Source organism: Anser anser (genome assembly GCF_964211835.1).
Source record: "Anser anser genome assembly, contig: HAP1_SCAFFOLD_105, whole genome shotgun sequence".
NCBI lineage: Eukaryota > Metazoa > Chordata > Aves > Anseriformes > Anatidae > Anser > Anser anser.
The window spans coordinates 66,546-94,502 of NW_028153892.1; the positions used below are offsets into that span (position 1 = coordinate 66,546).

A 27,957-nucleotide genomic window follows, 5' to 3' on the forward strand; every position below is an offset into this window, starting at 1 on the left:
GAGAGATGGGGGAATATCCTGGCTCCGTGCCTAGGACAGTTGCTGGCAGTCAGTCCCAGGCCTAATCCGTGTGCTGGAAACCTCCGGGCGCTTCTCTAGCCAAGGGATGTTGGCAAATCCTGTGAGGGGGGTGACGAAAGAAACAGAGGATGCGGCTCTTTTGCAAAGCTTTCCAAAGTGCCCCACCTTGCCCCATTGTCCCTGAGGAGCGGGCAGGGCACAGAGCAGTGTCCCCCTGCTCTGACAGTCATCCCTTTTCCCGTCTCTCAAGAACTCCCTCCTCGGCCTTTCTGTCTTTTCTGTGTGCAGGGCGTTTGGGTTGCGGGACTCGGGACCTTTGGTGTTGTCCGAGAGCAGTTCCATGGCAAAGAAGAGCTGCTCTTGATTCAAAGACCTTTCTTCCAGCTGGACATCGATGAGTTGTGGCTGGAGGAGATCTACTGTCCCACTGAGATCCTCCCTGGTGAGAAGGCAGCAGCCCCCCTCTTCCTGCCCCATGTCCGCAACGGTTTGTTCTCCCTGCTCTTTGGAAAGGCCTGGGAGAAGTAGAGGATTGTCTCCGACGGTCAGGGTACAGCTTGAGTTCCCCCAAAAGAAACTGTGCCCCAGGAGCAGTTCGTCTGAGCGACCCTTTCTCTGGGAACTTGTTCTGAATGTTGCAAGCAACTTGGGCTTGCTGTGGCAGTGAGGATGTTGCTTCTCCTTGCAGATGGTGTCAAGATCGAGCCGCTGAACTGCGTGCAGCTATCGCGAGCCACCTCCTTCCCACTGCACGTGGTGAAGAACTGTGTGCAAGAGACCATCCTCTTGTACTGCTTCCTCCTGAGGAGCAAGGAGCACGTCCCCTTTGCCTTCAGGGACATTGGTGTTCTGACGTGCGAAGATGGTTTCCCGTGCATGAAGTTTTATCTGGACTGTGTCAAACGTCTGGAGAGCACTGCGGGCCTTGTTGCACTGCTCCACAGTGTAAGTTGGTGAGGTTTTGAGGGCTACTTCAATTTCTTTGGGAATCCTAGTGAAGGGTGAGGAATCCGACCGCTGTTGGCCAGCCCGGACATGGCAGGCCAGTCAAATGCCCTTCCCCTCGCTTGCCCCCTTAGCTGCTTTCTCCGTTAACAAAGAGAGTTTCTTCTGAGCATCTGGGCGCTTGCCCCTGCAAAAAGCCTGGCAGTGTTACTGTACAGCCTCCATATTCTGCCATGCAGCTCCTCCAGAGCAGAACAAAGGTTCATGGAAGAGGCTTTGGAGGAGGGCTTTGGAGAGAAGGCTTTCTTTTGGCTTGGGAGACAGGTTTGCTTCCTGTCAATGAGAGCCGTGAGAAAACCGCCTCAGAAACCCTCCAGCAGGTCTGTGTCTCTTTGCAGAGAATGTGGCCGGCACATCTGACCGCCTTCAGTGGCGAGACCACCGCTCGTGGGATCCAGATGTTCCCAAGGTGAGTGCATTTCCTCCGCAGCCCTTGGCTGACCCAGCGGGAGGCTTCCTGGGAAAGTTTCTTTCAGGCATTTTTTTCAAACGCTATCCCAAAAGTTGTGGCAGGCACAAGAGAGTGCTGAGGTAGGGAGATGGCATGACTGCCCTCCTTACCTGACGGCTTTCTCTGATGCTACTGGCTCCGCAGCGATAACCTGTTTTCCACCCATGAGCGCACCGTGTTTCAGGGCCACAGAGGAGAAGCTGAAGTAAAGCCCGGGTGGGCCATAATGGTGTCTCTCGGCTCCTGTCCTTGCGCAAGACACTGCTCCTCTCCTTCTTCCACCAAAAAGGGCCTGGATGCGGGCATCCCGAGCCTTCCTGAAGGCAGGTGGTGCCACAGCTTCGCGTTTGGCTCTCTCTGTCTCTGCTGAAGTGAACACAGCCAGTCCAATACGCCCGCTCGTTGTGGAACTGCCGTCTGCTGCAGAGGCTGACGCAGCTTGCGAGCTTGGACTGGAGACTGAATTCCCCTGGGCTCATGCAGCCTCCTCCTGGTGTCTGTTTGCAGTGTGCTCCCCCCGTGTCCGGGCAGCTCCCCCGGGACGAAGAAGGCAGACAGGCAGGAAACAGCTCCTCGAGCCAAGTCCACCACTGTTATAAATGACTGAGTCCCAAATAGGATTACAATCAAAGTTTACAATTTATTAAACGAATAGAGGCGAGCAAACAGCGCTGGGTGCGCCGGGAGTCTCTGCTCCACCAGGACGCACACCTGTTACGTAAGGCGGCTGGTTTTTATGCTCCTAGGCTAATACATATTCATTACTACTTCTAGAAGAGGCAGGGTTATTATAATTGGTTTCCCGAATCCAAAGTCCTCCCAGGTGCGCCTGCTTATCAGTCTCTGTTAGTCTCTTGGGGGCCGCTCAGACGGGGAGGCTCATATTCTTCCTCCTTATCTAGTGGTCTCTTGGCCGGCTGTCAGAAGTTACTGCACGTCCGTGCAGAGTCAGCAGGTTTTCTCTGAAGAAATCCCTTTGTTCTCTTATCACCTAAACCCAGGCCTCAATGTTAACCCTTCAAATCCCTTAGTGGCACGAATTGCTGGACCATTCCTTACAACCACCACTGCGCTCCCTGCTCCTGAAGCCTCCAGGAGAGCGCTGCAGGTACCTGCTCTGCCTTGCTGCAATGACCGTGCTGTTTGGGCCTGTGCAAAAGCCTCTTTGTGTGGAGCGATCCCGAGCAGGTCCCTTGGGATGCGTTCATTTCCACGTTTGTTACCTCCTTCATCTCTTCCTCAGGAGACAGAAGGTGGCGTCCCGCACACCTTCCCTGCCTCTTACTGCCTCCCGTGTTGCCATGAGCCACTTCATTTTGACCAGGGGCCATGGAAAAGGAACAAGGCCTTTCTGGGTCATTGATGGCAGAGGGCTTTGGTCACCGCGGGCTGTTCAGCTGTGTTTGTCACGAGTTGAGGAGCCTGGCCTAGCTTCAGGGCCCCTCATCCTGGAGGGTCGAAGCACTGCTGACAGACCGGCTGAGGCGAGGGGGCAGGAGTGCGGGTTAGGCCTGAGGGACAGCTGAGACCAATCCTGTCTGCTGTTGTGTTTTTGTTTTGTTTTTTTTTCCTCCAGGAGGTCTGGAACCTGTCTTCACAGTGGGACCAAACAGACAGCTCATGGCCCACGTACCGAAAGCTACAAGAGCAAGCCCGGGCAGAAATGGCTGCATGGGAAGCCTGGTCTGAGGGGGAGGACCAACAGATACCCCAGCTACTGGCAGTGATCAACAGCGCTGAGAACAGCAGCGATCCTCTCCGCCAGGGCTCCGAGGGCGGCAGGTCCCAGGGTGGTGGGAGCAGGACGGGCACCAGGCCGCAGGGCAGGGCTTTGCCTGCTCCTCCCTGTGAGGGAGAGGTTGTCAGCAGAAAGGGAGGGATAAAAGCAGCAGCCAGACGTGGGCTGGCAGCGCCGAGTCGCCTGGTTCCCAGGTCCTGTTGCAGGGCCCTTTCAAGAGGTCCTCTGGGAAACAGCACCTGTGTGTCCAGTCCTGTTTGATGAGAGCGTCTTCTCCTTGCAGCGATTCAACAGCCAACATGCTTGGACTCCCCGGCCTCCAGCCCAGCCCAGGAGCAAGGAGGTCAGGAAGAGGTGGAGGAAGGCTGAGAACCCTGCCCCAGCAGAGGAGTTGGGAGCAGCAGCCAAGCTGGAGAGACTCCAGCCTGAGTAAGTGTGTGCCGGCTCCGTTCCCGTCCTGGGGCACTCGAGTAGCTCTTGAGTGATGTCAGGACATGTCCAGGAGCCCGGTCCCTGAGTCCTGGGCTTGCCTCTGACACCCTTTGATTCCTCCTAAAGCGGGCATGACCTTGGTTACCGCCAAGGCCTAAAACTCATCACAGGTTGGAAGGGTGGGTGCACGTGGCACCGCATGGCTGCAGGGTCTGGATGAGGGGAGAGGCAGAAGGGGTGTCTGACAGAGGCTGAGGGATCCCTTTCTGCTGTGGAGGCACTCCCACCTTCCTGCCCTCTGCCCACCTCCCTGCCCTCTGCCCAGCCCAGCCCAGCTTCTCATGCTGGGCTGGCCCCAGGGCAGTGTCCGGAGCAGGCTGCTGCAGGGCTCTGGGCACTGCCACCACAGCCCCAGTCCCTCTGAAGGGTACGGCAGCTCCTGGGGGCACAGAGGGCTCAGCCCCACAGATGGGACATCCGAGGCACAAGCCAGCCCCTGGGAGGCCTGCAGCCCCTCCGTGCCATCCCTGGGGGTCTTCAGGCAGCTCCTCCTGCCCCAGGGCCAGGGCAGCCGGGCCTGAGCTGCTGCAGCCGGAAAGGGTTTGCTGGTCCCATTCCTTCCTCATCAGCTGAGATCAGGTCTCAGACAAAGAAGAGGCTGTAGCTGCATTTAGTTTGCTTAAATATGCTGAGAGCCTGGGGATAGCTGCTGCCGAGAGGCAAAACCCCTCTCTCAGCAGAAGGGATGAGGAACAAAGCCTTCATCCTGTTAGCCTGATCTCACAGTGATACCCAGGCACAAAGCTGCCAGGCTGGCACCATGACTGTGGCAGGGTGCCGCCCCGGCCAGCAACAAGCAGCATTTCAGGAGCATCCAGCCCTATTGCTTCTTGTGCAAGTGACTGGCCGCCTTCCCGAGCCTGTCGGGCTTCTCGTGCATTCGACACCGCAAAGAAAAGGGAAGACAAGGCGGTGAGGCACAGGGAGCGAGCAAAGGCAGGGGCGGGCAGGGGCGGGCAGGGGCGCCCCGGGCACACGGGCCGGGTCCCCCCCTCAGGCCCCGAGACGCCCCCAGCCCGCCCACGACCCCTAAGATGGCGGCGCCCGCCCTGCCTGGTCAGGCGGTCGCACGGTTGCCATGGCAGCGAGCCCCAGGCAGCCGGCAGGGGGTGGGGCTCCCTTTGCCTGGCGGCTCTGGCAGCCAATCGGCGCCCGGCAACCGGTGCTGCTTCTTTCCTCTGCTCTCACTTCCGCGCTCTCCTCCTGGGCCTTGTGTTGGGTTGGGCCCGATTGCTCCTGGAGCTTGGGCACAGTGCTGCTGGGTGGCAGTCCTGTGACTGCAGGCGGGGACGAGCAAGGGATAAGTCTTTGCCACAGCATTTGCATCACGTGAAGGGAAGCTGCTCGGGATAGCACCTGAGGGCTTGGGTCTTCTTGCGCAGTTGCTGTCAAACACACTCACCAGAAAACAGACTCTAAATAGGGACCTTGTTTTGCTTGTTTCTACACGGGCTCAGGGTGATAAAGGACGTTTTTAGCCTAGAGCAGAGGAGGGTCTGAAGGGATCTCACCAATGCCTATAAATACGAGAAGAAGGTGTTTTTTTTCGTATTTGTTTTTCCCCTTATATTTGTTGGTTTATTTCTTTGTCTTCTTTCTTATGAAGTTGTTACCCATCTGAACCCCCGAGTTCTCACACTTTTACCTTTTTCAATTCTCTCATTCATCCTGCTGTGAGGGGAGAGGGGAAAAAATGGCTGTGCGGTGCTTAGGTGCCTGGCAGGTTATACAGCATCAGTCCCTGTGTGTCTTCCCTTCCTCGTGCATGCTGTCTCCCACTGAATCCCACAGGAGCTGCAGAGTCATCTTTTGCCTGTGGACATCTTAATTCGGTACTGTCCCTGTGGGTGACTCCAGCTTGACTGATCTCTCCCTTTGTGAGGCTCCAGTCACTGCCTACCCTGGGCAAATGCTGTTCCCAGTTGAACCGGTTTGTGTGTGCTCAGCTGTATCCGTGTGTGCACGTTTGTGTGTGTGTACAAGACGGTGTGTTTATGTACACACATGGGCGTATTTGCTTGCTAGCGCAAGAGTGTTGGGTATTCTGGGGCAATTTCTCCTGGTTGCTGATGCAACAAGAAGCTGGGCTGGATCTTAGGGCTGAGGGACCTTTCTTGATGGCCTGAGGGGATGGTATATGGAGCATCAGGATGTTTTCAGTAGGCTCTCTTTTCCCATGGGGCTTGCAGAGGCTTCCAGCCATGCAGAGATCCAAGGATGTTGCAAGGATCCAAGGGCTTGCTCTTTCTGTGATCACAGCTTCACTCCAGTCCTTCAGGTGTACGTGAGCTGAGAAGCCTCGTCCGGTGGTGACTTTTGAGGTAAGGGCCAACAGATAGCTTGGGGGAAACTGTCTCAAGGATGCGTGCTGGCCCTAGGAACTGCAGGACAGAAGCAAACAGACACAGCTGCACAGGGTGAGAAGTAGACCCAGCTGGGTTGGGATCACTGCTGCCAAACCCTCTCACTGGGTTCCATGGTTGTGGCAGCTTCAGGCAGCTCCCCATTAATTTCCTGGACGATGTCCTCTGCCCTGACGGTTGTGGGACAGTCACGGCTGTGTACCTCAGTGACTGTTCACCATTTCTGCTGTCATCAGACACCAACAGCTTACTCCTAAATCCTACCCTCGGTCTCTCACAGCTCACAAAATGAGCTTTTTCTTTGCCTTATCCGTGGAGCAACAGGCTTTTCGGGGAGCAGCTGCTCAGCCCTGGTCTTGGCACCAGCTTTGAAAGAAGAACCAAGTCTTCAAGAAGAGCACTGGGGAGATGCAATTTTATTAGGCAGACGCTATCACAGAGTTTACTCTGGCCTGCTGTTATACACATATTATAAAGCCTCGAGAGTAAACAGAACAGTTTCATTCCGCAGTAGGTGGCCGAAGAATAAAGAAACATATTTCTAAGAAATTAGTAAATGCAAATGATACTGAGGATAAAAACTTCAATAATGATAAACAAGGAGCAGGCCTGCAAGGGAAGTCATTTGTGTAGATCATTTAAATTTATCACTAATCAGAAATATCCATGCAATCACTTTCCTAACAGCACTCTTAAGCTCCTTGTTTCTCATGCTGTAGATGAGGGGGTTCAATGCCGGTGGCACAACTGAGTACAGAACTGCCACCACCAGGTCCAGAGATGGTGAGATGGAGGGGGACTTCAGGTAGGCAAATATGGTCATGCTGAGAAACAGGGAGGCCACGGCCAGGTGAGGGAGGCACGTGGAAAAGGCTTTGAGCTGTCCCTGCTCAGAGGGCATCCTCAGTACAGCCCTGAAAATCTGCACATAGGACAGCACGATGAAAACAAAACACCCAGACGCTAAACAGAATCCAACCATAATTATCCAAACTTCCCTGAGGTAGGAGTTTGAGCAGGAGAGCTTGAGGATCTTTGGAACTTCACAGAAGAACTGGTCCACAGCATTGCCTTGGCAAAGTGTCAGAGAAAATGCATTAGCAGTGTGCAGCACAGCATGGAGAAAGCCACTGCCCCAGGCAGCTGCTGCCATCTGGGCACAAGCTCTGCTGCCCAGGAGGCTCCCGTAGTGCAGGGGCTTGCAGATGGCAACGTAGCGGTCGTAGGACATGACAGTGAGAAGATAACACTCTGCTGAAAACAAAAAGAAAAAGAAAAAGACCTGGGCAGCACATCCTGTGTAGGAAATGGCCCTGGTGTCCCAGAGGGAATTGACCACGGCTTTGGGGAGAGTGGTGGAGATGCAGCCCAGGTCGAGGAGGGCGAGGTCGAGGAGGAAGAAGTACATGGGGGTGTGGAGGCGGTGGTCGCAGGCTACGGCGGTGAGGATGAGGCCGTTGCCCAGGAGGGCAGCCAGGTAGATGGCCAGGAAGAGCGCGAAGTGCAGGAGCTGCAGCTCCCGCGTGTCTGCGAATGGCAGGAGGAGGAACTCGCTGATGGAGCTGCTGTTGGACATCTGATGCCTGTTGGGTATGGAGATCTGTACATGTAGTAAAAGGCAATGAAAAGTTAGGACAGGTTTCTCTGAGTGAACCCTATGCCATTCCTTGTAGACCTCCCCCTGCCATACTCCAATGCTTTTTGTTTCTCTGCTGGAATCTTTCATTTAGCTCCATGACATGAGCTTCATTTTTAAGGTTCAGTGTGCGATGAGGAGCAGGGGCCTCTGCTGCTGGTCTCGCGAGGGAATCAGTCCTGACCCAGTGCAGGGAGTACACAGGAACATAGCAGGAGGGCAAGGTTTTATTTTCAGATTTTGTCAGATGAAATGAATGCCCAGCCTATCTGGGCAATATGTTTCAGTACCTCGCCTCCCTCTGAGTGAAGAATTTCCTCCTAATCTCTAATCTAAATCTCCCCGCTTTTAGTTTAAAAACATTCCCCTGATCCTGTCATGATTTGATTGATCAAAAAAATAGCTCTCCATATTTTTAGAAGACCCCTTTAAATGCGGAAAAGCTGCAGTGAGGTCACCCTGCTCAGCCCCAGCTCTCTCAGCCTTTCTTCGAAGGAGAGGTGCTCCAGCATGCTGATCATCTTCATGTCAGCATGTTAACATCTGCATTCCGCTGCTACATAATGTAGTTGGCAGAAAGGAGTTTTAGGGGCAATGTTTTATACACATTCTCTTCCCCCTCTTCATGCCCACACAGTGTTCTCTGAAGTCAGAAATCCTGAGCATTTCTGCTGCACTCACAGGGAATGGTTGTGAGACCTGAGAGGCAAAGGGATTCCCTGTGGCTCAGAGCAGAGTGAGGGAGCTGGCTGGACTTGTCCCCAGCTGCCTGAGCTTTTGTAGATGGAGGGCAATCACATTTATGTTACCCTGAAAAGAAGCCAGATGCTGCTGAGACCAGATGAATCCACTGCCAATCTGTCAATGCCCAGCCTTTCTCAAGGGACCTGAACAAGGTCTCAGCACCACACCTCTAGTCAAGGACTAGAGGGGACCCCAGGGTCCCGAGGGGGCCTCGGTACTCCGTATCCGAGTACATTCTGGAAGAGCTGAAGCGGAGTAAGGTGGGCTGGTGTCCTGGGCCCTGCAGAGCAATCCCTGCTCGAGCACCATGGCAGTGCTCTGAGACTGCCCGGGGTGCCCGGAGCAGCTTCTTGGCCAGCTGGGAGAGAAACCAAGGCCAGATGTGCTCTGCCTCTCAGGTGTTTGGCACACCCTAGGGCTTCACTCTTCCCTGCGGCCTGAGTGGGGAGGGCGAGCAGAGAGATGGGGGAATATCCTGGCTCCGTGCCTAGGACAGTTGCTGGCAGTCAGTCCCAGGCCTAATCCGTGTGCTGGAAACCTCCGGGCGCTTCTCTAGCCAAGGGATGTTGGCAAATCCTGTGAGGGGGGTGACGAAAGAAACAGAGGATGCGGCTCTTTTGCAAAGCTTTCCAAAGTGCCCCACCTTGCCCCATTGTCCCTGAGGAGCGGGCAGGGCACAGAGCAGTGTCCCCCTGCTCTGACAGTCATCCCTTTTCCCGTCTCTCAAGAACTCCCTCCTCGGCCTTTCTGTCTTTTCTGTGTGCAGGGCGTTTGGGTTGCGGGACTCGGGACCTTTGGTGTTGTCCGAGAGCAGTTCCATGGCAAAGAAGAGCTGCTCTTGATTCGAAGACCTTTCTTCCAGCTGGACATCGATGAGTTGTGGCTGGAGGAGATCTACTGTCCCACTGAGATCCTCCCTGGTGAGAAGGCAGCAGCCCCCCTCTTCCTGCCCCATGTCCGCAACGGTTTGTTCTCCCTGCTCTTTGGAAAGGCCTGGGAGAAGTAGAGGATTGTCTCCGACGGTCAGGGTACAGCTTGAGTTCCCCCAAAAGAAACTGTGCCCCAGGAGCAGTTCGTCTGAGCGACCCTTTCTCTGGGAAGTTGTTCTGAATGTTGCAAGCAACTTGGGCTTGCTGTGGCAGTGAGGATGTTGCTTCTCCTTGCAGATGGTGTCAAGATCGAGCCGCTGAACTGCGTGCAGCTATCGCGAGCCACCTCCTTCCCACTGCACGTGGTGAAGAACTGTGTGCAAGAGACCATCCTCTTGTACTGCTTCCTCCTGAGGAGCAAGGAGCACGTCCCCTTTGCCTTCAGGGACATTGGTGTTCTGATGTGCGAAGATGGTTTCCCGTGCATGAAGTTTTATCTGGACTGTGTCAAACGTCTGGAGAGCACTGCGGGCCTTGTTGCACTGCTCCACAGTGTAAGTTGGTGAGGTTTTGAGGGCTACTTCAATTTCTTTGGGAATCCTAGTGAAGGGTGAGGAATCCGACCGCTGTTGGCCAGCTGACGCAGCTTGCGAGCTTGGACTGGAGACTGAATTCCCCTGGGCTCATGCAGCCTCCTCCTGGTGTCTGTTTGCAGTGTGCTCCCCCCGTGTCCGGGCAGCTCCCCCGGGACGAAGAAGGCAGACAGGCAGGAAACAGCTCCTCAAGCCAAGTCCACCACTGTTATAAATGACTGAGTCCCAAATAGGATTACAATCAAAGTTTACAATTTATTAAACGAATAGAGGCGAGCAAACAGCGCTGGGTGCGCCGGGAGTCTCTGCTCCACCAGGACGCACACCTGTTACGTAAGGCGGCTGGTTTTTATGCTCCTAGGCTAATACATATTCATTACTACTTCTAGAAGAGGCAGGGTTATTATAATTGGTTTCCCGAATCCAAAGTCCTCCCAGGTGCGCCTGCTTATCAGTCTCTGTTAGTCTCTTGGGGGCCGCTCAGACGGGGAGGCTCATATTCTTCCTCCTTATCTAGTGGTCTCTTGGCCGGCTGTCAGAAGTTACTGCACGTCCGTGCAGAGTCAGCAGGTTTTCTCTGAAGAAATCCCTTTGTTCTCTTATCACCTAAACCCAGGCCTCAATGTTAACCCTTCAAATCCCTTAGTGGCACGAATTGCTGGACCATTCCTTACAACCACCACTGCGCTCCCTGCTCCTGAAGCCTCCAGGAGAGCGCTGCAGGTACCTGCTCTGCCTTGCTGCAATGACCGTGCTGTTTGGGCCTGTGCAAAAGCCTCTTTGTGTGGAGCGATCCCGAGCAGGTCCCTTGGGATGCGTTCATTTCCACGTTTGTTACCTCCTTCATCTCTTCCTCAGGAGACAGAAGGTGGCGTCCCGCACAGCTTCCCTGCCTCTTACTGCCTCCCGTGTTGCCATGAGCCACTTCATTTTGACCAGGGGCCATGGAAAAGGAACAAGGCCTTTCTGGGTCATTGATGGCAGAGGGCTTTGGTCACCGCGGGCTGTTCAGCTGTGTTTGTCACGAGTTGAGGAGCCTGGCCTAGCTTCAGGGCCCCTCATCCTGGAGGGTCGAAGCACTGCTGACAGACCGGCTGAGGCGAGGGGGCAGGAGTGCGGGTTAGGCCTGAGGGACAGCTGAGACCAATCCTGTCTGCTGTTGTGTTTTTGTTTTGTTTTTGTTTTTTTTTTTTCCTCCAGGAGGTCTGGAACCTGTCTTCAAAGTGGGACCAAACAGACAGCTCATGGCCCACGTACCGAAAGCGACAAGAGCAAGCCCGGGCAGAAATGGCTGCATGGGAAGCCTGGTCTGAGGGGGAGGACCAACAGATACCCCAGGTACTGGCAGTGATCAACAGCGCTGAGAACAGCAGCGATCCTCTCCGCCAGGGCTCCGAGGGCGGCAGGTCCCAGGGTGGTGGGAGCAGGACGGGCACCAGGCCGCAGGGCAGGGCTTTGCCTGCTCCTCCCTGTGAGGGAGAGGTTGTCAGCAGAAAGGGAGGGATAAAAGCAGCAGCCAGACGTGGGCTGGCAGCGCCGAGTCGCCTGGTTCCCAGGTCCTGTTGCAGGGCCCTGCTGTGTGGCAGTCCTGTGACTGCAGGCGGGGACGAGCAAGGGATAAGTCTTTGCCACAGCATTTGCATCACGTGAAGGGAAGCTGCTCGGGATAGCACCTGAGGGCTTGGGTCTTCTTGCGCAGTTGCTGTCAAACACACTCACCAGAAAACAGACTCTAAATAGGGACCTTGTTTTGCTTGTTTCTACACGGGCTCAGGGTGATAAGGGACGTTTTTAGCCTAGAGCAGAGGAGGGTCTGAAGGGATCTCACCAATGCCTATAAATACGAGAAGAAGGTGGTTTTTTTCGTATTTGTTTTTCCCCTTATATTTGTTGGTTTATTTCTTTGTTTTCTTTCTTATGAAGTTGTTAACTATCTGAACCCCCGAGTTCTCACACTTTTTGCTTTTTCAATTCTCTCTGTTATAAATGACTGAGTCCCAAATAGGATTACAATCAAAGTTTACAATTTATTAAATGAATAGAGGCAAGCAAACAGCGCTGGGTGCGCCGGGAGTCTCTGCTCCACCAGGACGCACCCAGCGCTGTTTGCTTGCCTCTATTCATTTAATAAATTGTAAACTTTGATTGTAATCCTATTTGGGACTCAGTCATTTATAACAACTGGGGGCTCGTCCGGTATGGTCTTGGTTCCTGAATTCTGACTTGATCTAGGAGGGGCGCCCCCACCATTTGGTGGCTCCTGTTCGAGTCAGGTCGGGGCTAATGCCATCTTGAACCTGAATAAGGGCAAGCAAAGATTTAGATTTTTTTATGAGCTCCCTTTGCCGGCTGCAGCACTATATTTTGCCCGTAATTCTGCGCGCGAAGATCCGAATGAAGACGACGGAGTCGTAAGTATTTAAGGCGTATACCGTTCGGTTGGGTGGGATTCGGTTGCCTGTGTGTGTGAGAGTGTGACTGAGACGGAACGTAGTTCCGAAGCGATTGTGGAGGTCTTCTAGCCGCGGTTCCAATCTCCCGCGAGGGACTTGGCCGGTGAAGGACCGAAGCGATTCCTATAGGATTCGTGGGTGGGTGATAGGTCCTAAACCCCCTGCAAGACACTCTCACTAAGGCAACCAAGGGCTGTAGGAATTGCCACAGTAAAATTCCTAGATGGGTCAGACAAAATTGAAGACCTGGGACCAGAGAAAAGGGAGCAAATTACCAGACATACCACCAGAAAGTTCATTAGCGATAATGATTAGAAATTGGAACGATAGGGGCCCCAGAAAAGGGAAAAAGTAAATTAAAAATGGTTCAGTATTGTATGACAGAATGGCCAAAGGAGCCTTTAAGACCACATGTCTTTTGGCCCGTTTTCGGATCCTTTGAAGACTGGGTTTGCCAGGCCTTAAATATACATGTTAATTCAAAGGAACCTTTTAGCCAGGAGGAAAGTGATTATGCAGGATTATGGATCAGGATCTCACGTCCTTTTCCAGCCTCAATATTTACACTAAAAGCAGACGAGAAGTTTGACGAAGAAGAGAACAAAAAAGTAAAAAATAAAAAAAAAAGGAAAAAGAAAAAGATGATGAATGGGAGTCATTGGATAACCTACCACCTCTATATCCTAACAATCCACCCCCGGTGGTGCATCTTGTAATCCTGTTTTGTTCTTAAATGTTTTGACTGTGTCAAGGAGGAAGGTGGGAGCATTATCTAAGTAACAGTTTAGAAGTTTGGGTATATTCGCGGTGGTGTTCGGTCAGTTTCCCAAGTATCGGGGGAGGGGGGCTGACTGATTATCAAAGTGGTAGAACGGAGAGCCACTTCTTTGGTGGTTCGGGCCTGAGCCCTGGGAATTCGGTAAGAAGGGGGAGAGCGAATTTATTTAGGCCTCAATACCTTTTTAAACCCCCATCTTGACGGATACACAGGAGTGATTCCTTGTTTTGTGTAGGCTTACTAACAAAGTGCATGAGAAAAATTAGCATTTGGCTTGAAATTCGGTCTTATTGAAATGTAAATTTTGTGGAAAAGGTGGTATTGTTTGTCTAGAAGACAGAAGGCTGAGTGCTTCAGGTGTTTTTTCCGAAGTCCTGCGGATTTATGATTGGAATGGGGCTCATTAATAATCTGAAATAGTAAAGTTTGTATGTGGAAAGAAGAGTTTAATCCCAGAGAATTGGGACATTTGGGAAGAAGATTAGGAAAAGATAGTAAAAACCTGCAATAAAAAGGTTTGCGTGGAAATTGAAACAAGGGACAGTAACTAATATAAATAAATAAAAGGGAATGGGAAATCAAGGAAAAGGGGAAAATCCAAAAAAAAAGACGTCCTAAAAAAAAAAAAAAAGCCTCCTTGGGTGCATATTGGCACATTGGAAGGATATTGTTAGAAATGGGGGCACAGAAAGCAAGAGGACTTTCACTAAGTATTGCAATCAATGGTGGCCACTATATAAACTAAATGGCCACTTTATGGATCAATCGACTATAACAGTGTCTTGCAATTAATGTTTTTGAGGAGAGAAGGAAAATAGGATGAAATGTTGTATAGTGATATGTTGTTTCAGCATGTTGGAGGGAAAAGGTTTGGAATTAAGTTGGCCCCTGACTGAGCCTTTGGTGTTGGCATTAGAAAAGTACGGGCTGGAGAAAGATAAAGGAAGTGTTAAAAGGATTGTTGAAGGTGTTAAAGGTTGTGTGGCATGTAGTATTTAACAGAGCTGTTTGAAGTTGAATGAGCAGGGAAAGAGGATGTAGGAATGTTAATAGTTCCGTCTCAACCCGAGGCTGAGATCAGGGAAAGAGGATGTAGGAATGTTAATAGTTCCGTCTCAACCCGAGGCTGAGATCTCTAAATCGCGGGTGTGAGCCCTCTGGGGCAGGGGGACCGTGATGGGTCCGAGAGAGTTGTCGTGGAAACAGAAAAGCAGCTAACTCTTGAAACAACCTGAGTTCCTGTGTGAGCTCAGATTGCCAATGGGACCGCTCAGGGAACTTTCAACCATTGCATTCCCCTGACCGACCCCCTCACTGAGACCCTAATCACCCCGGAAATTATGTAAATACTAAAATCTGGTTAAATTGGGAAATGAGAATCTGTTCCAACAAGGTCCAAAAGAAACCCCTATGGAATTTATGGAATTTTTGAATTTCTGGACCAACTTTGAAATGCAATGGAAAAAAAAAATGGACCTGGCTTAAAAAAAAAAAAAAAAAGAGAGAGAGAGAGGCAACTGGCTAGCCTCTTTCCAGGGCAATCAGCCCCTGATATCAGAAAGAAATTGTCTTAGGCTGCAGGACAAACTTACAACAGTCAGGAATGATGGGGACCTGGGGCATCTACCCTAGCAGGTCCACTAGTTGAAATAAAGCTAGGAAACGAAGACAGAGGCTTGAATTTTTTGTTGGTTATGGGAGCTTCTTTCTCTGTGTTAATTAGGCTGTAAATGTAATAGGAGCAACATATTCAGTGTTAAATAGTTTAAAAGGACGATTAGGAACTAAGACAACTACAATAATTGGAGCCACAGGGAAAGAGGAGGAATGGTCATTCTTACAACCCCTTGATTTGCGTTTTGGGGGTAAGGAACTAACCCATGAATTTTAGTATGTACCAGAATGCCCGATGCCACTCTTGGGACGGGATCTATTAGCCAAATTAGATGCAACAATAACCTTTGAGGATGGAGAATTAATAATGAAGGTACCTGAGTCCAAAGTAGGCCAAATCCTAATGATCAAAGATAAACCCTTTGTTAATATTCCAAGAGAAGCAGAAAATGCAGTTATAGCAACAGTACGGGAAACAGATGTACCAGGGAAGTCGAAACTGGCACAACTGGTAAAGGTGGAATTAAAGGAAGGAGCCAAACCTGTTTGAATCAAACAATATCCACTTAAGATAGAAGCTAGGCACAGGAATGGTGAAAATTATTGACAAATTTCTCAAATATCAGATTCTGGAAGAATGTAAATCGGAATACAATACTCCAATTTTTCCAGTAAAGAAGCCGAATGGCGAGTATAGATTTGTACAAGATCTTAGAGCAATAAATGAAATAACAAAGGACATTCACCCGGTAGTAGCTAATCCTTACACATTGTTAACATCTGTGAAAGGGAAATATAAATGGTTTACCGTGATAGATTTAAAGGATGCCTTCTTTTGCATACCTCTTGATAAAGATAGTAGAAAATTATTTGCCTTCAAATGGGAAAACGTATTGAAGTTTTTGGACCACATATGGTAACAACCGTTTTGGAACAAAGGGGGGGGGGGCACTGGTTATCACCCAGCTGGATGATGAAATATCAGGCAATCCTAACTGAACAAGATGACATAACCTTGAAAACGACTAACCTGTTATATCCAGCAGTATTTCTAGGAACCGTTCCAGAAGAAGGACCGTTGGAACACAGTTGTGTGGAAATAATCGAACATACGCCAGCCACAAAGATTTGAAGGATGTACCCCTTGAAAGGTATTCAGTGGGAATACCACACTCCGTGGCACCCACAAAGCTCAGGGAAAGTAGAAAGGATGAATCAAACAATAAAACAACAATTGGCTAAGTTAATGATCAAGACACAGCTGCCCTGGACGAAATGCTTACCATTGGCACTTTTAAACATAAGAACTAAACCACACAGTGAGACTGGTTATCATCATATGAAATGTTATATGGTATGCCTTATTCTCAAGGGATGCCCCTAGGGAACAATGTAGTTGAGGATCATAGTATCCAGAAATACATAATTACCATTGGAAGGAGATTACAGGAGATAAGAGAAATTGGGATGATGACTCAGACACCACCTTTAGGATTTGCTATTCATAAAATACAACCAGGAGACAAGGTCTTAATAAAAACCTGGAGAGAAGAATCATTGAACCCCCGATGGGAGGGACTGTACCTTGTTTTACTTACTACTGAAACAGCTGTGAGAACAGCAGAAAGGGGTTGGACCCACGCATCCAGAATAAAAGGACCAATAACTACCGAAGCCTGGAGGGTTGAGTCCACTCCTGGGGAACTGAAACTGAGACTAAAGAGGAACTGATATCCCAGCAATGAGGTTCTGCATGAATTAAGGGCACTGGATAAAGAGGACAAGGCTGAAGGGAGGAAAGGGAGAAGGCAAGACTGGGGTAGGACCCTCCACTGCGGCGTGTATGGTCTACCGAGGGAGGCAACCCCTATGGGTATTGACCGCCAAGTGAGAGTGCCTCGACCGGACTTCTCCCACACCAAGATCAGTTTGTCCTGAGAAAAATAACATGAGAACCTTTTAAACCCATAATAAAATTGTGATTAGTTTTTCCAGGAGCTGGATCACCCTGAAGGGTTGAATGGTAACACAAGCTCTGAAAGCGGGCCCAACCCCATGATTGAAGGCGCTTCCCACACTTTCAAGATTGGACGGCGAAAAAGGCTTATAATATGACAGGTCGCCAAAGAGAACTGAATTGTGACTGTAAGTGGAAACCCAACGTGGGAGCTTGGAAGCGTGCATATACGAGTACAAACGGGGCAGACATTGTAACAGGACCACTCGGTAACAAGGACACTCTGTATTATCACGCCCCAAAGGGTAAAGATGGATGGGATGGCCATTTTCCAAACGGGACGTGGGCCCTAAAGAGACATTATTGGGTGTGTGGCAAACATGCTTACAAGAGGCTACCCGGAAACTGGTCGGGAATATGCTATGTGGGGTACATAAGACCCTTGTTCTTTTTATTGTCACAAACACAAGGAAATCATTTAGGAATAAGATTATATGATGACCTGAACAGAGTAAAACGATCTATTGATACTTCCTTATCCGGGGATAGTGCCCAAAAATGGGGAAAGGATGAATGGCCTCCTGAAAGAATCATACAGCATTATGGGCCAGCTACGTGGAACCCGAATGAGTTGGTATCAGGAGCCCGAGAACCTATTTATAATTTGAACCGAACAATTAGGTCGCAAGCTATCCTCGAAGTTGTAACCAATCAAACAGCGACGACCTTGGATCTTCTGGCTGATCAATCCACTCAGATGAGGAATGCTATCTTTCAACGTAGAATGGTCTTAGACTATTTACTAGCAGAAGAAGGGGGAGTGTGTGGAAAACTGAACGATTCTAATTGTTGTTTACAAATTGATGATAATGGAAAAGTGGTTCAGCAGATAACAAAAGAAATTAAAAAGCTAGCCCACGTCCCAGTACAAACTTGGAAGGGTATGGATTGGGATTTCTTTCCATGGTTGCCCGGTGGACCATGGGTTAAAAGAATGCTATTTTTATTTTTATGTGGTGTAATGACATTATTGTTTATACCTTGTATGATACCTTGCTTTACGTTGTTGATACGGCGGATAATAAATAGCACCCAATTTGTGATGACTTTGGGAGAGAAAAGGTGATGTGTCGATAATGATGCTTAAGAAATGGACACCCCGAGAACTGACTGATGAAATCCAACTGCTACTAACAAAAGTTGAAGAAGAGACACGAATTGATGATATTAAAAAAAAAAAAAGGGAGGAATTGTAAGGAATAGTCCAGCAATTCGTGCCACTAAGGGGTGTGAAGGGTTAACATTGAGGCCTGGGTTTAGGCGAGAAGAGAACAAAGGGATTTCTTCAGAGAAAAACTGCTGACTTTGCACAGACGTGCAGTAACTTCTGACAGCCAGCCAAGAGACCACTAGATAAGGAGGAAGAATATGAGCCTCCCCGTCTGAGCGGCCCCCGAGAAACCAACAGAGACTGATAAGCAGGCGCACCTGGGAGGACTTTGGATTCGGGAAACCAATTATAATAACCCTGCCTCTTCTAGAAGTAGTAATGAATATGTATTAGCCTAGGAGCATAAAAACCAGCCGCCTTAAGTAACAGGTGTGCGTCCTGGTGGAGCAGAGACTCCCGGCGCACCCAGCGCTGTTTGCTCGCCTCTATTCGTTTAATAAATTGTAAACTTTGATTGTAATCTTATTTGGGACTCAGTCATTTATAACATCTCATTCATCCTGCTGTGAGGGGAGAGGGGAAAAAACGGCTGTGCGGTGCTTAGGTGCCTGGCAGGTTATACAGCATCAGTCCCTGTGTGTCTTCCCTTCCTTGTGCATGCTGTCTCCCACTGAATCCCACAGGAGCTGCAGAGTCATCTTTTGCCTGTGGACATCTTAATTCGGTACTGTCCCTGTGGGTGACTCCAGCTTGACTGATCCCTCCCTTTGTGAGGCTCCAGTCACTGCCTACCCTGGGCAAATGCTGTTCCCAGTTGAACCGGTTTGTGTGTGCTCAGCTGTATCCGTGTGTGCACGTTTGTGTGTGTGTACAAGACGGTGTGTTTATGTACACACATGGGCGTATTTGCTTGCTAGCGCAAGAGTGTTGGGTATTCTGGGGCAATTTCTCCTGGCTGCTGATGCAACAAGAAGCTGGGCTGGATCTTAGGGCTGAGGGACCTTTCTTGATGGCCTGAGGGGATGGTATATGGAGCATCAGGATGTTCTCAGTAGGCTCTCTTTTCCCATGGGGCTTGCAGAGGCTTCCAGCCATGCAGAGATCCAAGGATGTTGCAAGGATCCAAGGGCTTGCTCTTTCTGTGATCACAGCTTCACTCCAGTCCTTCAGGTGTACGTGAGCTGAGAAGCCTCGTCCGGTGGTGACTTTTGAGGTAAGGGCCAACAGATAGCTTGGGGGAAACTGTCTCAAGGATGCGTGCTGGCCCTAGGAACTGCAGGACAGAAGCAAACAGACACAGCTGCACAGGGTGAGAAGTAGACCCAGCTGGGTTGGGATCACTGCTGCCAAACCCTCTCACTGGGTTCCATGGTTGTGGCAGCTTCAGGCAGCTCCCCGTTAATTTCCTGGAGGATGTCCTCTGCCCTGACAGTTGTGGGACAGTCACGGCTGTGTACCTCAGTGACTGTTCACCATTTCTGCTGTCATCAGACACCAACAGCTTACTCCTAAATCCTACCCTCGGTCTCTCACAGCTCACAAAATGAGCTTTTTCTTTGCCTTATCCGTGGAGCAACAGGCTTTTCGGGGAGCAGCTGCTCAGCCCTGGTCTTGGCACCAGCTTTGAAAGAAGAACCAAGTCTTCAAGAAGAGCACTGGGGAGATGCAATTTTATTAGGCAGACGCTATCACAGAGTTTACTCTGGCCTGCTGTTATACACATATTATAAAGCCTCGAGAGTAAACAGAACAGTTTCATTCCGCAGTAGGTGGCCGATGAATAAAGAAACATATTTCTAAGAAATTAGTAAATGCAAATGATACTGAGGATAAAAACTTCAATAATGATAAACAAGGAGCAGGCCTGCAAGGGAAGTCATTTGTGTAGATAGAGGGGAAATTTATCACTAATCAGAAATATCCATGCAATCACTTTCCTAACAGCACTCTTAAGCTCCTTGTTTCTCATGCTGTAGATGAGGGGGTTCAATGCCGGTGGCACAACTGAGTACAGAACTGCCACCACCAGGTCCAGAGATGGTGAGATGGAGGGGGACTTCAGGTAGGCAAATATGGTCATGCTGAGAAACAGGGAGGCCACGGCCAGGTGAGGGAGGCACGTGGAAAAGGCTTTGAGCTGTCCCTGCTCAGAGGGCATCCTCAGTACAGCCCTGAAAATCTGCACATAGGACAGCACGATGAAAACAAAACACCCAGACGCTAAACAGAATCCAACCATAATTATCCAAACTTCCCTGAGGTAGGAGTTTGAGCAGGAGAGCTTGAGGATCTTTGGAACTTCACAGAAGAACTGGTCCACAGCATTGCCTTGGCAAAGTGTCAGAGAAAATGCATTAGCAGTGTGCAGCACAGCATGGAGAAAGCCACTGCCCCAGGCAGCTGCTGCCATCTGGGCACAAGCTCTGCTGCCCAGGAGGCTCCCATAGTGCAGGGGCTTGCAGATGGCAACGTAGCGGTCGTAGGACATGACAGTGAGAAGATAACACTCTGCTGAAAACAAAAAGAAAAAGAAAAAGACCTGGGCAGCACATCCTGTATAAGGAAATGGCCCTGGTGTCCCAGAGGGAGTTGACCACGGCTTTGGGGAGAGTGGTGGAGATGCAGCCCAGGTCGAGGAGGGCGAGGTCGAGGAGGAAGAAGTACATGGGGGTGTGGAGGCGGTGGTCGCAGGCTGCGGCGGTGAGGATGAGGCCGTTGCCCAGGAGGGCAGCCAGGTAGATGGCCAGGAAGAGCGCGAAGTGCAGGAGCTGCAGCTCCCGCGTGTCTGCGAATGGCAGGAGGAGGAACTCGCTGATGGAGCTGCTGTTGGACATCTGATGCCTGTTGGGTATGGAGATCTGTACATGTAGTAAAAGGCAATGAAAAGTTAGGACAGGTTTCTCTGAGTGAACCCTATGCCATTCCTTGTAGACCTCCCCCTGCCATACTCCAATGCTTTTTGTTTCTCTGCTGGAATCTTTCATTTAGCTCCATGACATGAGCTTCATTTTTAAGGTTCAGTGTGCGATGAGGAGCAGGGGCCTCTGCTGCTGGTCTCGCGAGGGAATCAGTCCTGACCCAGTGCAGGGAGTACACAGGAACATAGCAGGAGGGCAAGGTTTTATTTTCAGATTTTGTCAGATGAAATGAATGCCCAGCCTATCTGGGCAATATGTTTCAGTACCTCGCCTCCCTCTGAGTGAAGAATTTCCTCCTAATCTCTAATCTAAATCTCCCCGCTTTTAGTTTAAAAACATTCCCCTGATCCTGTCATGATTTGATTGATCAAAAAAATAGCTCTCCATATTTTTAGAAGACCCCTTTAAATGCGGAAAAGCTGCAGTGAGGTCACCCTGCTCAGCCCCAGCTCTCTCAGCCTTTCTTCGAAGGAGAGGTGCTCCAGCATGCTGATCATCTTCATGTCAGCATGTTAACATCTGCATTCCGCTGCTACATAATGTAGTTGGCAGAAAGGAGTTTTAGGGGCAATGTTTTACACACATTCTCTTCCCCCTCTTCATGCCCACACAGTGTTCTCTGAAGTCAGAAATCCTGAGCATTTCTGCTGCACTCACAGGGAATGGTTGTGAGACCTGAGAGGCAAAGGGATTCCCTGTGGCTCAGAGCAGAGTGAGGGAGCTGGCTGGACTTGTCCCCAGCTGCCTGAGCTTTTGTAGATGGAGGGCAATCACATTTATGTTACCCTGAAAAGAAGCCAGATGCTGCTGAGACCAGATGAATCCACTGCCAATCTGTCAATGCCCAGCCTTTCTCAAGGGACCTGGACAAGGTCTCAGCACCACACCTCTAGTCAAGGACTAGAGGGGACCCCAGGGTCCCGAGGGGGCCTCGGTACTCCGTATCCGAGTACATTCTGGAAGAGCTGAAGCGGAGTAAGGTGGGCTGGTGTCCTGGGCCCTGCAGAGCAATCCCTGCCCGAGCACCGTGGCAGTGCTCTGAGACTGCCCGGGGTGCCCGGAGCAGCTTCTTGGCCAGCTGGGAGAGAAACCAAGGCCAGATGTGCTCTGCCTCTCAGGTGTTTGGCACACCCTAGGGCTTCACTCTTCCCTGCGGCCTGAGTGGGGAGGGCGAGCAGAGAGATGGGGGAATATCCTGGCTCCGTGCCTAGGACAGTTGCTGGCAGTCAGTCCCAGGCCTAATCCGTGTGCTGGAAACCTCCGGGCGCTTCTCTAGCCAAGGGATGTTGGCAAATCCTGTGAGGGGGGGTGACGAAAGAAACAGAGGATGCGGCTCTTTTGCAAAGCTTTCCAAAGTGCCCCACCTTGCCCCATTGTCCCTGAGGAGCGGGCAGGGCACAGAGCAGTGTCCCCCTGCTCTGACAGTCATCCCTTTTCCCGTCTCTCAAGAACTCCCTCCTCGGCCTTTCTGACTTTTCTGTGTGCAGGGAGTTTGGGTTGCGGGACTCGGGACCTTTGGTGTTGTCCGAGAGCAGTTCCATGGCAAAGAAGAGCTGCTCTTGATTCGAAGACCTTTCTTCCAGCTGGACATCGATGAGTTGTGGCTGGAGGAGATCTACTGTCCCACTGAGCTCCTCCCTGGTGAGAAGGCAGCAGCCCCCCCGTTCCTGCCCCATGTCCGGAACGGTTTGTTCTCCCTGCTCTTTGGAAAGGCCTGGGAGAAGTAGAGGATTGTCTCCGACGGTCAGGGTGCAGCTTGAGTTCCCCCAAAAGAAACTGTGCCCCAGGAGCAGTTCCTCTGAGTGACCCTTTCTCTGGGAACTTGTTCTGAATGTTGCAAGCAACTTGGGCTTGCTGTGGCAGTGAGGATGTTGCTTCTCCTTGCAGATGGTGTCAAGATCGAGCCGCTGAACTGCGTGCAGCTATCGCGAGCCACCTCCTTCCCACTGCACGTGGTGAAGAACTGTGTGCAAGAGACCATCCTCTTGTACTGCTTCCTCCTGAGGAGCAAGGAGCACGTCCCCTTTGCCTTCAGGGACATTGGTGTTCTGACGTGCGAAGATGGTTTCCCGTGCGTGAAGTTTTATCTGGACTGTGTCAAACGTCTGGAGAGCACTGCGGGCCTTGTTGCACTGCTCCACAGTGTAAGTTGGTGAGGTTTTGAGGGCTACTTCAACTTCTTTGGGAATCCTAGTGAAGGGTGAGGAATCCGACCGCTGTTGGCCAGCCCGGACATGGCAGGCCAGTCAAATGCCCTTCCCCTCGCTTGCCCCCTTAGCTGCTTTCTCCGTTAACAAAGAGAGTTTCTTCTGAGCATCTGGATGCTTGCCCCTGCAAAAAGCCTGGCAGTGTTACTGTACAGCCTCCATATTCTGCCATGCAGCTCCTCCAGAGCAGAACAAAGGTTCATGGAAGAGGCTTTGGAGGAGGGCTTTGGAGAGAAGGCTTTCTTTTGGCTTGGAAGACAGGTTTGCTTCCTGTCAATGAGAGCCGTGAGAAAACCGCCTCAGAAACCCTCCAGCAGGTCTGTGTCTCTTTGCAGAGAATGTGGCCGGCACATCTGACCGCCTTCAGTGGCGAGACCACCACTCGTGGGATCCAGATGTTCCCAAGGTGAGTGCATTTCCTCTGCAGCCCTTGGCTGACCCAGCGGGAGGCTTCCCACCTCCTGCTTTGGACCGTGCGCGGCTGGGTCTCCACCTTCAGCACCCAGTCAGGGCTAAATCCCGGGGAGACTGGTTCCTGCTTAACTAATGCTGAGTTTCGGCTACGAGTGTCTTCACCTGGAGCGGAGGGGCATTGTGGTTGTGTTCCTTGTGCCCGCGCTGTTCCGATTCCCGTCAAAGAGAGTTGCCTGCATGTGGAGGGGAATTTAGGCTACCTTTTCTGGTGCTGCGGGAAGACTGACAACAAACCCCATGCATGGGCATGACGGAAAAGGGATGCCATGCCTCGTGCAACACCAGGAGGATTACTGCCAGCAAGCTGCAACGGGTAGGAGGCCAGCCTTCTTCAAGCCCCTGTCATCGTTTGGTTGCCAGGTTTCATCTGACTGTGAGGAGAAGGCCAGAGGCCAAAGCTTCCACCACCTCACAGGAGGAAGCTTCAGGAGAGCGCAGGATCAGAAGAGGTAAGGGAACAGGTCCCTGCTGTCTGGAGGTGGTCCCTGTCCCATGCTGGCTGACTTGAACCAGGTTAAAAGGCAGTGCCCACGCGGCTGCTCTGAAGAGCTTCCTCCTTTCCTAGTTTCAGAGAGCCATCCTGGCAAGCTGCTGCAGAGGAGGAAGAAGCTTTCCCTCCCCATCCTGACAAGCTGGGAGCCGGGCACAAGGCAGCAAGATGTGGAGAAGAAGCCGTCTACCAGGTGAGACCCCTGGGGGAAAGGAGGAAGGAGCCACTTGCAGCCACACAGGAGAGATGTCCCCTTTGGACCCACCAGCCGCAGGGTGGCTCCTGACACACGTCCCAGCGGAGGCCGCTCTCTCAACGGATGGCAAGCGTGCAGCACGTTTGCCTGAGACTGGCACACCAGCTTCATTTTCCACCAGGGCCCCGATCCCTGGGGGAGCTGAATGCAGGGCCTTGTTGCAGAAGCTCTTCTCCCTTCAGGAGCCCCCCCACATTGCAGCAGAGTCCATCTTCTTGTCTGTGGGAGCAAATGTCCCCTGCCTTCATTCTAACATGTCTCACCGTGGCTTAGGATTGCCGTGGCCCCTGCTGTTTCTTCCAGCCTAAGGAGCTGTGATACCAGATGGAAAAGTTTCTTTCAGGCATTTTTTTCAAACGCTATCCCAAACGTTGTGGCAGGCACAAGAGAGTGCTGAGGTAGGGAGATGGCATGACTGCCCTCCTTACCTGACGGCTTTCTCTGATGCTACTGGCTCCGCAGCGATAACCTGTTTTCCACCCATGAGCGCACCGTGTTTCAGGGCCACAGAGGAGAAGCTGAAGTAAAGCCCGGGTGGGCCATAATGGTGTCTCTCGGCTCCTGTCCTTGCGCAAGACACTGCTCCTCTCCTTCTTCCACCAAAAAGGGCCTGGATGCGGGCATCCCGAGCCTTCCTGAAGGCAGGTGGTGCCACAGCTTCGCGTTTGGCTCTCTCTGTCTCTGCTGAAGTGAACACAGCCAGTCCAATACGCCCGCTCGTTGTGGAACTGCCGTCTGCTGCAGAGGCTGACGCAGCTTGCGAGCTTGGACTGGAGACTGAATTCCCCTGGGCTCATGCAGCCTCCTCCTGGTGTCTGTTTGCAGTGTGCTCCCCCCGTGTCCGGGCAGCTCCCCCGGGACGAAGAAGGCAGACAGGCAGGAAACAGCTCCTCGAGCCAAGTCCACCACTGTTATAAATGACTGAGTCCCAAATAGGATTACAATCAAAGTTTACAATTTATTAAACGAATAGAGGCGAGCAAACAGCGCTGGGTGCGCCGGGAGTCTCTGCTCCACCAGGACGCACACCTGTTACGTAAGGCGGCTGGTTTTTATGCTCCTAGGCTAATACATATTCATTACTACTTCTAGAAGAGGCAGGGTTATTATAATTGGTTTCCCGAATCCAAAGTCCTCCCAGGTGCGCCTGCTTATCAGTCTCTGTTAGTCTCTTGGGGGCCGCTCAGACGGGGAGGCTCATATTCTTCCTCCTTATCTAGTGGTCTCTTGGCCGGCTGTCAGAAGTTACTGCACGTCCGTGCAGAGTCAGCAGGTTTTCTCTGAAGAAATCCCTTTGTTCTCTTATCACCTAAACCCAGGCCTCAATGTTAACCCTTCAAATCCCTTAGTGGCACGAATTGCTGGACCATTCCTTACAACCACCACTGCGCTCCCTGCTCCTGAAGCCTCCAGGAGAGCGCTGCAGGTACCTGCTCTGCCTTGCTGCAATGACCGTGCTGTTTGGGCCTGTGCAAAAGCCTCTTTGTGTGGAGCGATCCCGAGCAGGTCCCTTGGGATGCGTTCATTTCCACGTTTGTTACCTCCTTCATCTCTTCCTCAGGAGACAGAAGGTGGCGTCCCGCACACCTTCCCTGCCTCTTACTGCCTCCCGTGTTGCCATGAGCCACTTCATTTTGACCAGGGGCCATGGAAAAGGAACAAGGCCTTTCTGGGTCATTGATGGCAGAGGGCTTTGGTCACCGCGGGCTGTTCAGCTGTGTTTGTCACGAGTTGAGGAGCCTGGCCTAGCTTCAGGGCCCCTCATCCTGGAGGGTCGAAGCACTGCTGACAGACCGGCTGAGGCGAGGGGGCAGGAGTGCGGGTTAGGCCTGAGGGACAGCTGAGACCAATCCTGTCTGCTGTTGTGTTTTTGTTTTGTTTTTTTTTCCTCCAGGAGGTCTGGAACCTGTCTTCACAGTGGGACCAAACAGACAGCTCATGGCCCACGTACCGAAAGCTACAAGAGCAAGCCCGGGCAGAAATGGCTGCATGGGAAGCCTGGTCTGAGGGGGAGGACCAACAGATACCCCAGCTACTGGCAGTGATCAACAGCGCTGAGAACAGCAGCGATCCTCTCCGCCAGGGCTCCGAGGGCGGCAGGTCCCAGGGTGGTGGGAGCAGGACGGGCACCAGGCCGCAGGGCAGGGCTTTGCCTGCTCCTCCCTGTGAGGGAGAGGTTGTCAGCAGAAAGGGAGGGATAAAAGCAGCAGCCAGACGTGGGCTGGCAGCGCCGAGTCGCCTGGTTCCCAGGTCCTGTTGCAGGGCCCTTTCAAGAGGTCCTCTGGGAAACAGCACCTGTGTGTCCAGTCCTGTTTGATGAGAGCGTCTTCTCCTTGCAGCGATTCAACAGCCAACATGCTTGGACTCCCCGTCCTCCAGCCCAGCCCAGGAGCAAGGAGGTCAGGAAGAGGTGGAGGAAGGCTGAGAACCCTGCCCCAGCAGAGGAGTTGGGAGCAGCAGCCAAGCTGGAGAGACTCCAGCCTGAGTAAGTGTGTGCCGGCTCCGTTCCCGTCCTGGGGCACTCGAGTAGCTCTTGAGTGATGTCAGGACATGTCCAGGAGCCCGGTCCCTGAGTCCTGGGCTTGCCTCTGACACCCTTTGATTCCTCCTAAAGCGGGCATGACCTTGGTTACCGCCAAGGCCTAAAACTCATCACAGGTTGGAAGGGTGGGTGCACGTGGCACCGCATGGCTGCAGGGTCTGGATGAGGGGAGAGGCAGAAGGGGTGTCTGACAGAGGCTGAGGGATCCCTTTCTGCTGTGGAGGCACTCCCACCTTCCTGCCCTCTGCCCACCTCCCTGCCCTCTGCCCAGCCCAGCCCAGCTTCTCATGCTGGGCTGGCCCCAGGGCAGTGTCCGGAGCAGGCTGCTGCAGGGCTCTGGGCACTGCCACCACAGCCCCAGTCCCTCTGAAGGGCACGGCAGCTCCTGGGGGCACAGAGGGCTCAGCCCCACAGATGGGACATCCGAGGCACAAGCCAGCCCCTGGGAGGCCTGCAGCCCCTCCGTGCCATCCCTGGGGGTCTTCAGGCAGCTCCTCCTGCCCCAGGGCCAGGGCAGCCGGGCCTGAGCTGCTGCAGCCAGAAAGGATTTGCTGGTCCCATTCCTTCCTCATCAGCTGAGATCAGGTCTCAGACAAAGAAGAGGCTGTAGCTGCATTTAGTTTGCTTAAATATGCTGAGAGCCTGGGGATAGCTGCTGCCGAGAGGCAAAACCCCTCTCTCAGCAGAAGGGATGAGGAACAAAGCCTTCATCCTGTTAGCCTGATCTCACAGTGATACCCAGGCACAAAGCTGCCAGGCTGGCACCATGACTGTGGCAGGGTGCCGCCCCGGCCAGCAACAAGCAGCATTTCAGGAGCATCCAGCCCTATTGCTTCTTGTGCAAGTGACTGGCCGCCTTCCCGAGCCTGTCGGGCTTCTCGTGCATTCGACACCGCAAAGAAAAGGGAAGACAAGGCGGTGAGGCACAGGGAGCGAGCAAAGGCAGGGGCGGGCAGGGGCGGGCAGGGGCGCCCCGGGCACACGGGCCGGGTCCCCCCCTCAGGCCCCGAGACGCCCCCAGCCCGCCCACGACCCCTAAGATGGCGGCGCCCGCCCTGCCTGGTCAGGCGGTCGCACGGTTGCCATGGCAGCGAGCCCCAGGCAGCCGGCAGGGGGTGGGGCTCCCTTTGCCTGGCGGCTCTGGCAGCCAATCGGCGCCCGGCAACCGGTGCTGCTTCTTTCCTC

The 27,957-nt window shown here is 52.2% G+C and overlaps 2 protein-coding genes across 3 annotated transcripts; one reads left to right on the plus strand and one right to left on the minus strand.

Moving 5' to 3' along the window:
• Nucleotides 1–27,957, plus strand: LOC310891212 (coiled-coil domain-containing protein 81-like). 2 transcript variants are annotated; one of them, XM_083853493.1, is made up of 3 exons: nucleotides 8,936–9,873; nucleotides 11,113–11,250; nucleotides 26,570–27,957. In XM_083853493.1, exons 1-3 carry the CDS (start codon nucleotides 9,598–9,600, stop codon nucleotides 26,717–26,719), a joined length of 564 nt encoding a protein of 187 aa, XP_083709619.1. In that variant the 5' UTR covers nucleotides 8,936–9,597; the 3' UTR covers nucleotides 26,720–27,957. The 2 variants fall into 2 exon arrangements, 1 of the variants encoding a protein (XP_083709619.1); XR_014577480.1 differs by lacking the exons at nucleotides 8,936–9,873; nucleotides 26,570–27,957 and adding an exon at nucleotides 1–966 and having other exon boundaries at nucleotides 11,113–18,008.
• LOC310891217 (olfactory receptor 14C36-like) lies at nucleotides 6,503–8,036 on the minus strand. Its single transcript, XM_083853497.1, has one exon. The coding sequence runs from the start codon at nucleotides 7,794–7,796 to the stop codon at nucleotides 6,705–6,707; it is 1,092 nt and encodes a 363-aa protein (XP_083709623.1). The 5' UTR covers nucleotides 7,797–8,036; the 3' UTR covers nucleotides 6,503–6,704.

Excerpts from the sequence above, each read along its gene's own strand:
- LOC310891212 (XM_083853493.1), top strand. The coding sequence starts at position 9,598 with ATGTTGCTTCTCCTTGCAGATGGTGTCAAGATCGAGCCGCTGAACTGC. Across the intron at positions 9,874-11,112 it reads TTGTTGCACTGCTCCACAGT|GAGGTCTGGAACCTGTCTTC; the intron begins GTAAGTTGGTGA and ends TTTTTCCTCCAG. Across the intron at positions 11,251-26,569 it reads AGGACCAACAGATACCCCAG|CGATTCAACAGCCAACATGC; the intron begins GTACTGGCAGTG and ends TTCTCCTTGCAG.
- LOC310891217 (XM_083853497.1), bottom strand. The coding sequence starts at position 7,796 with ATGAAAGATTCCAGCAGAGAAACAAAAAGCATTGGAGTATGGCAGGGG.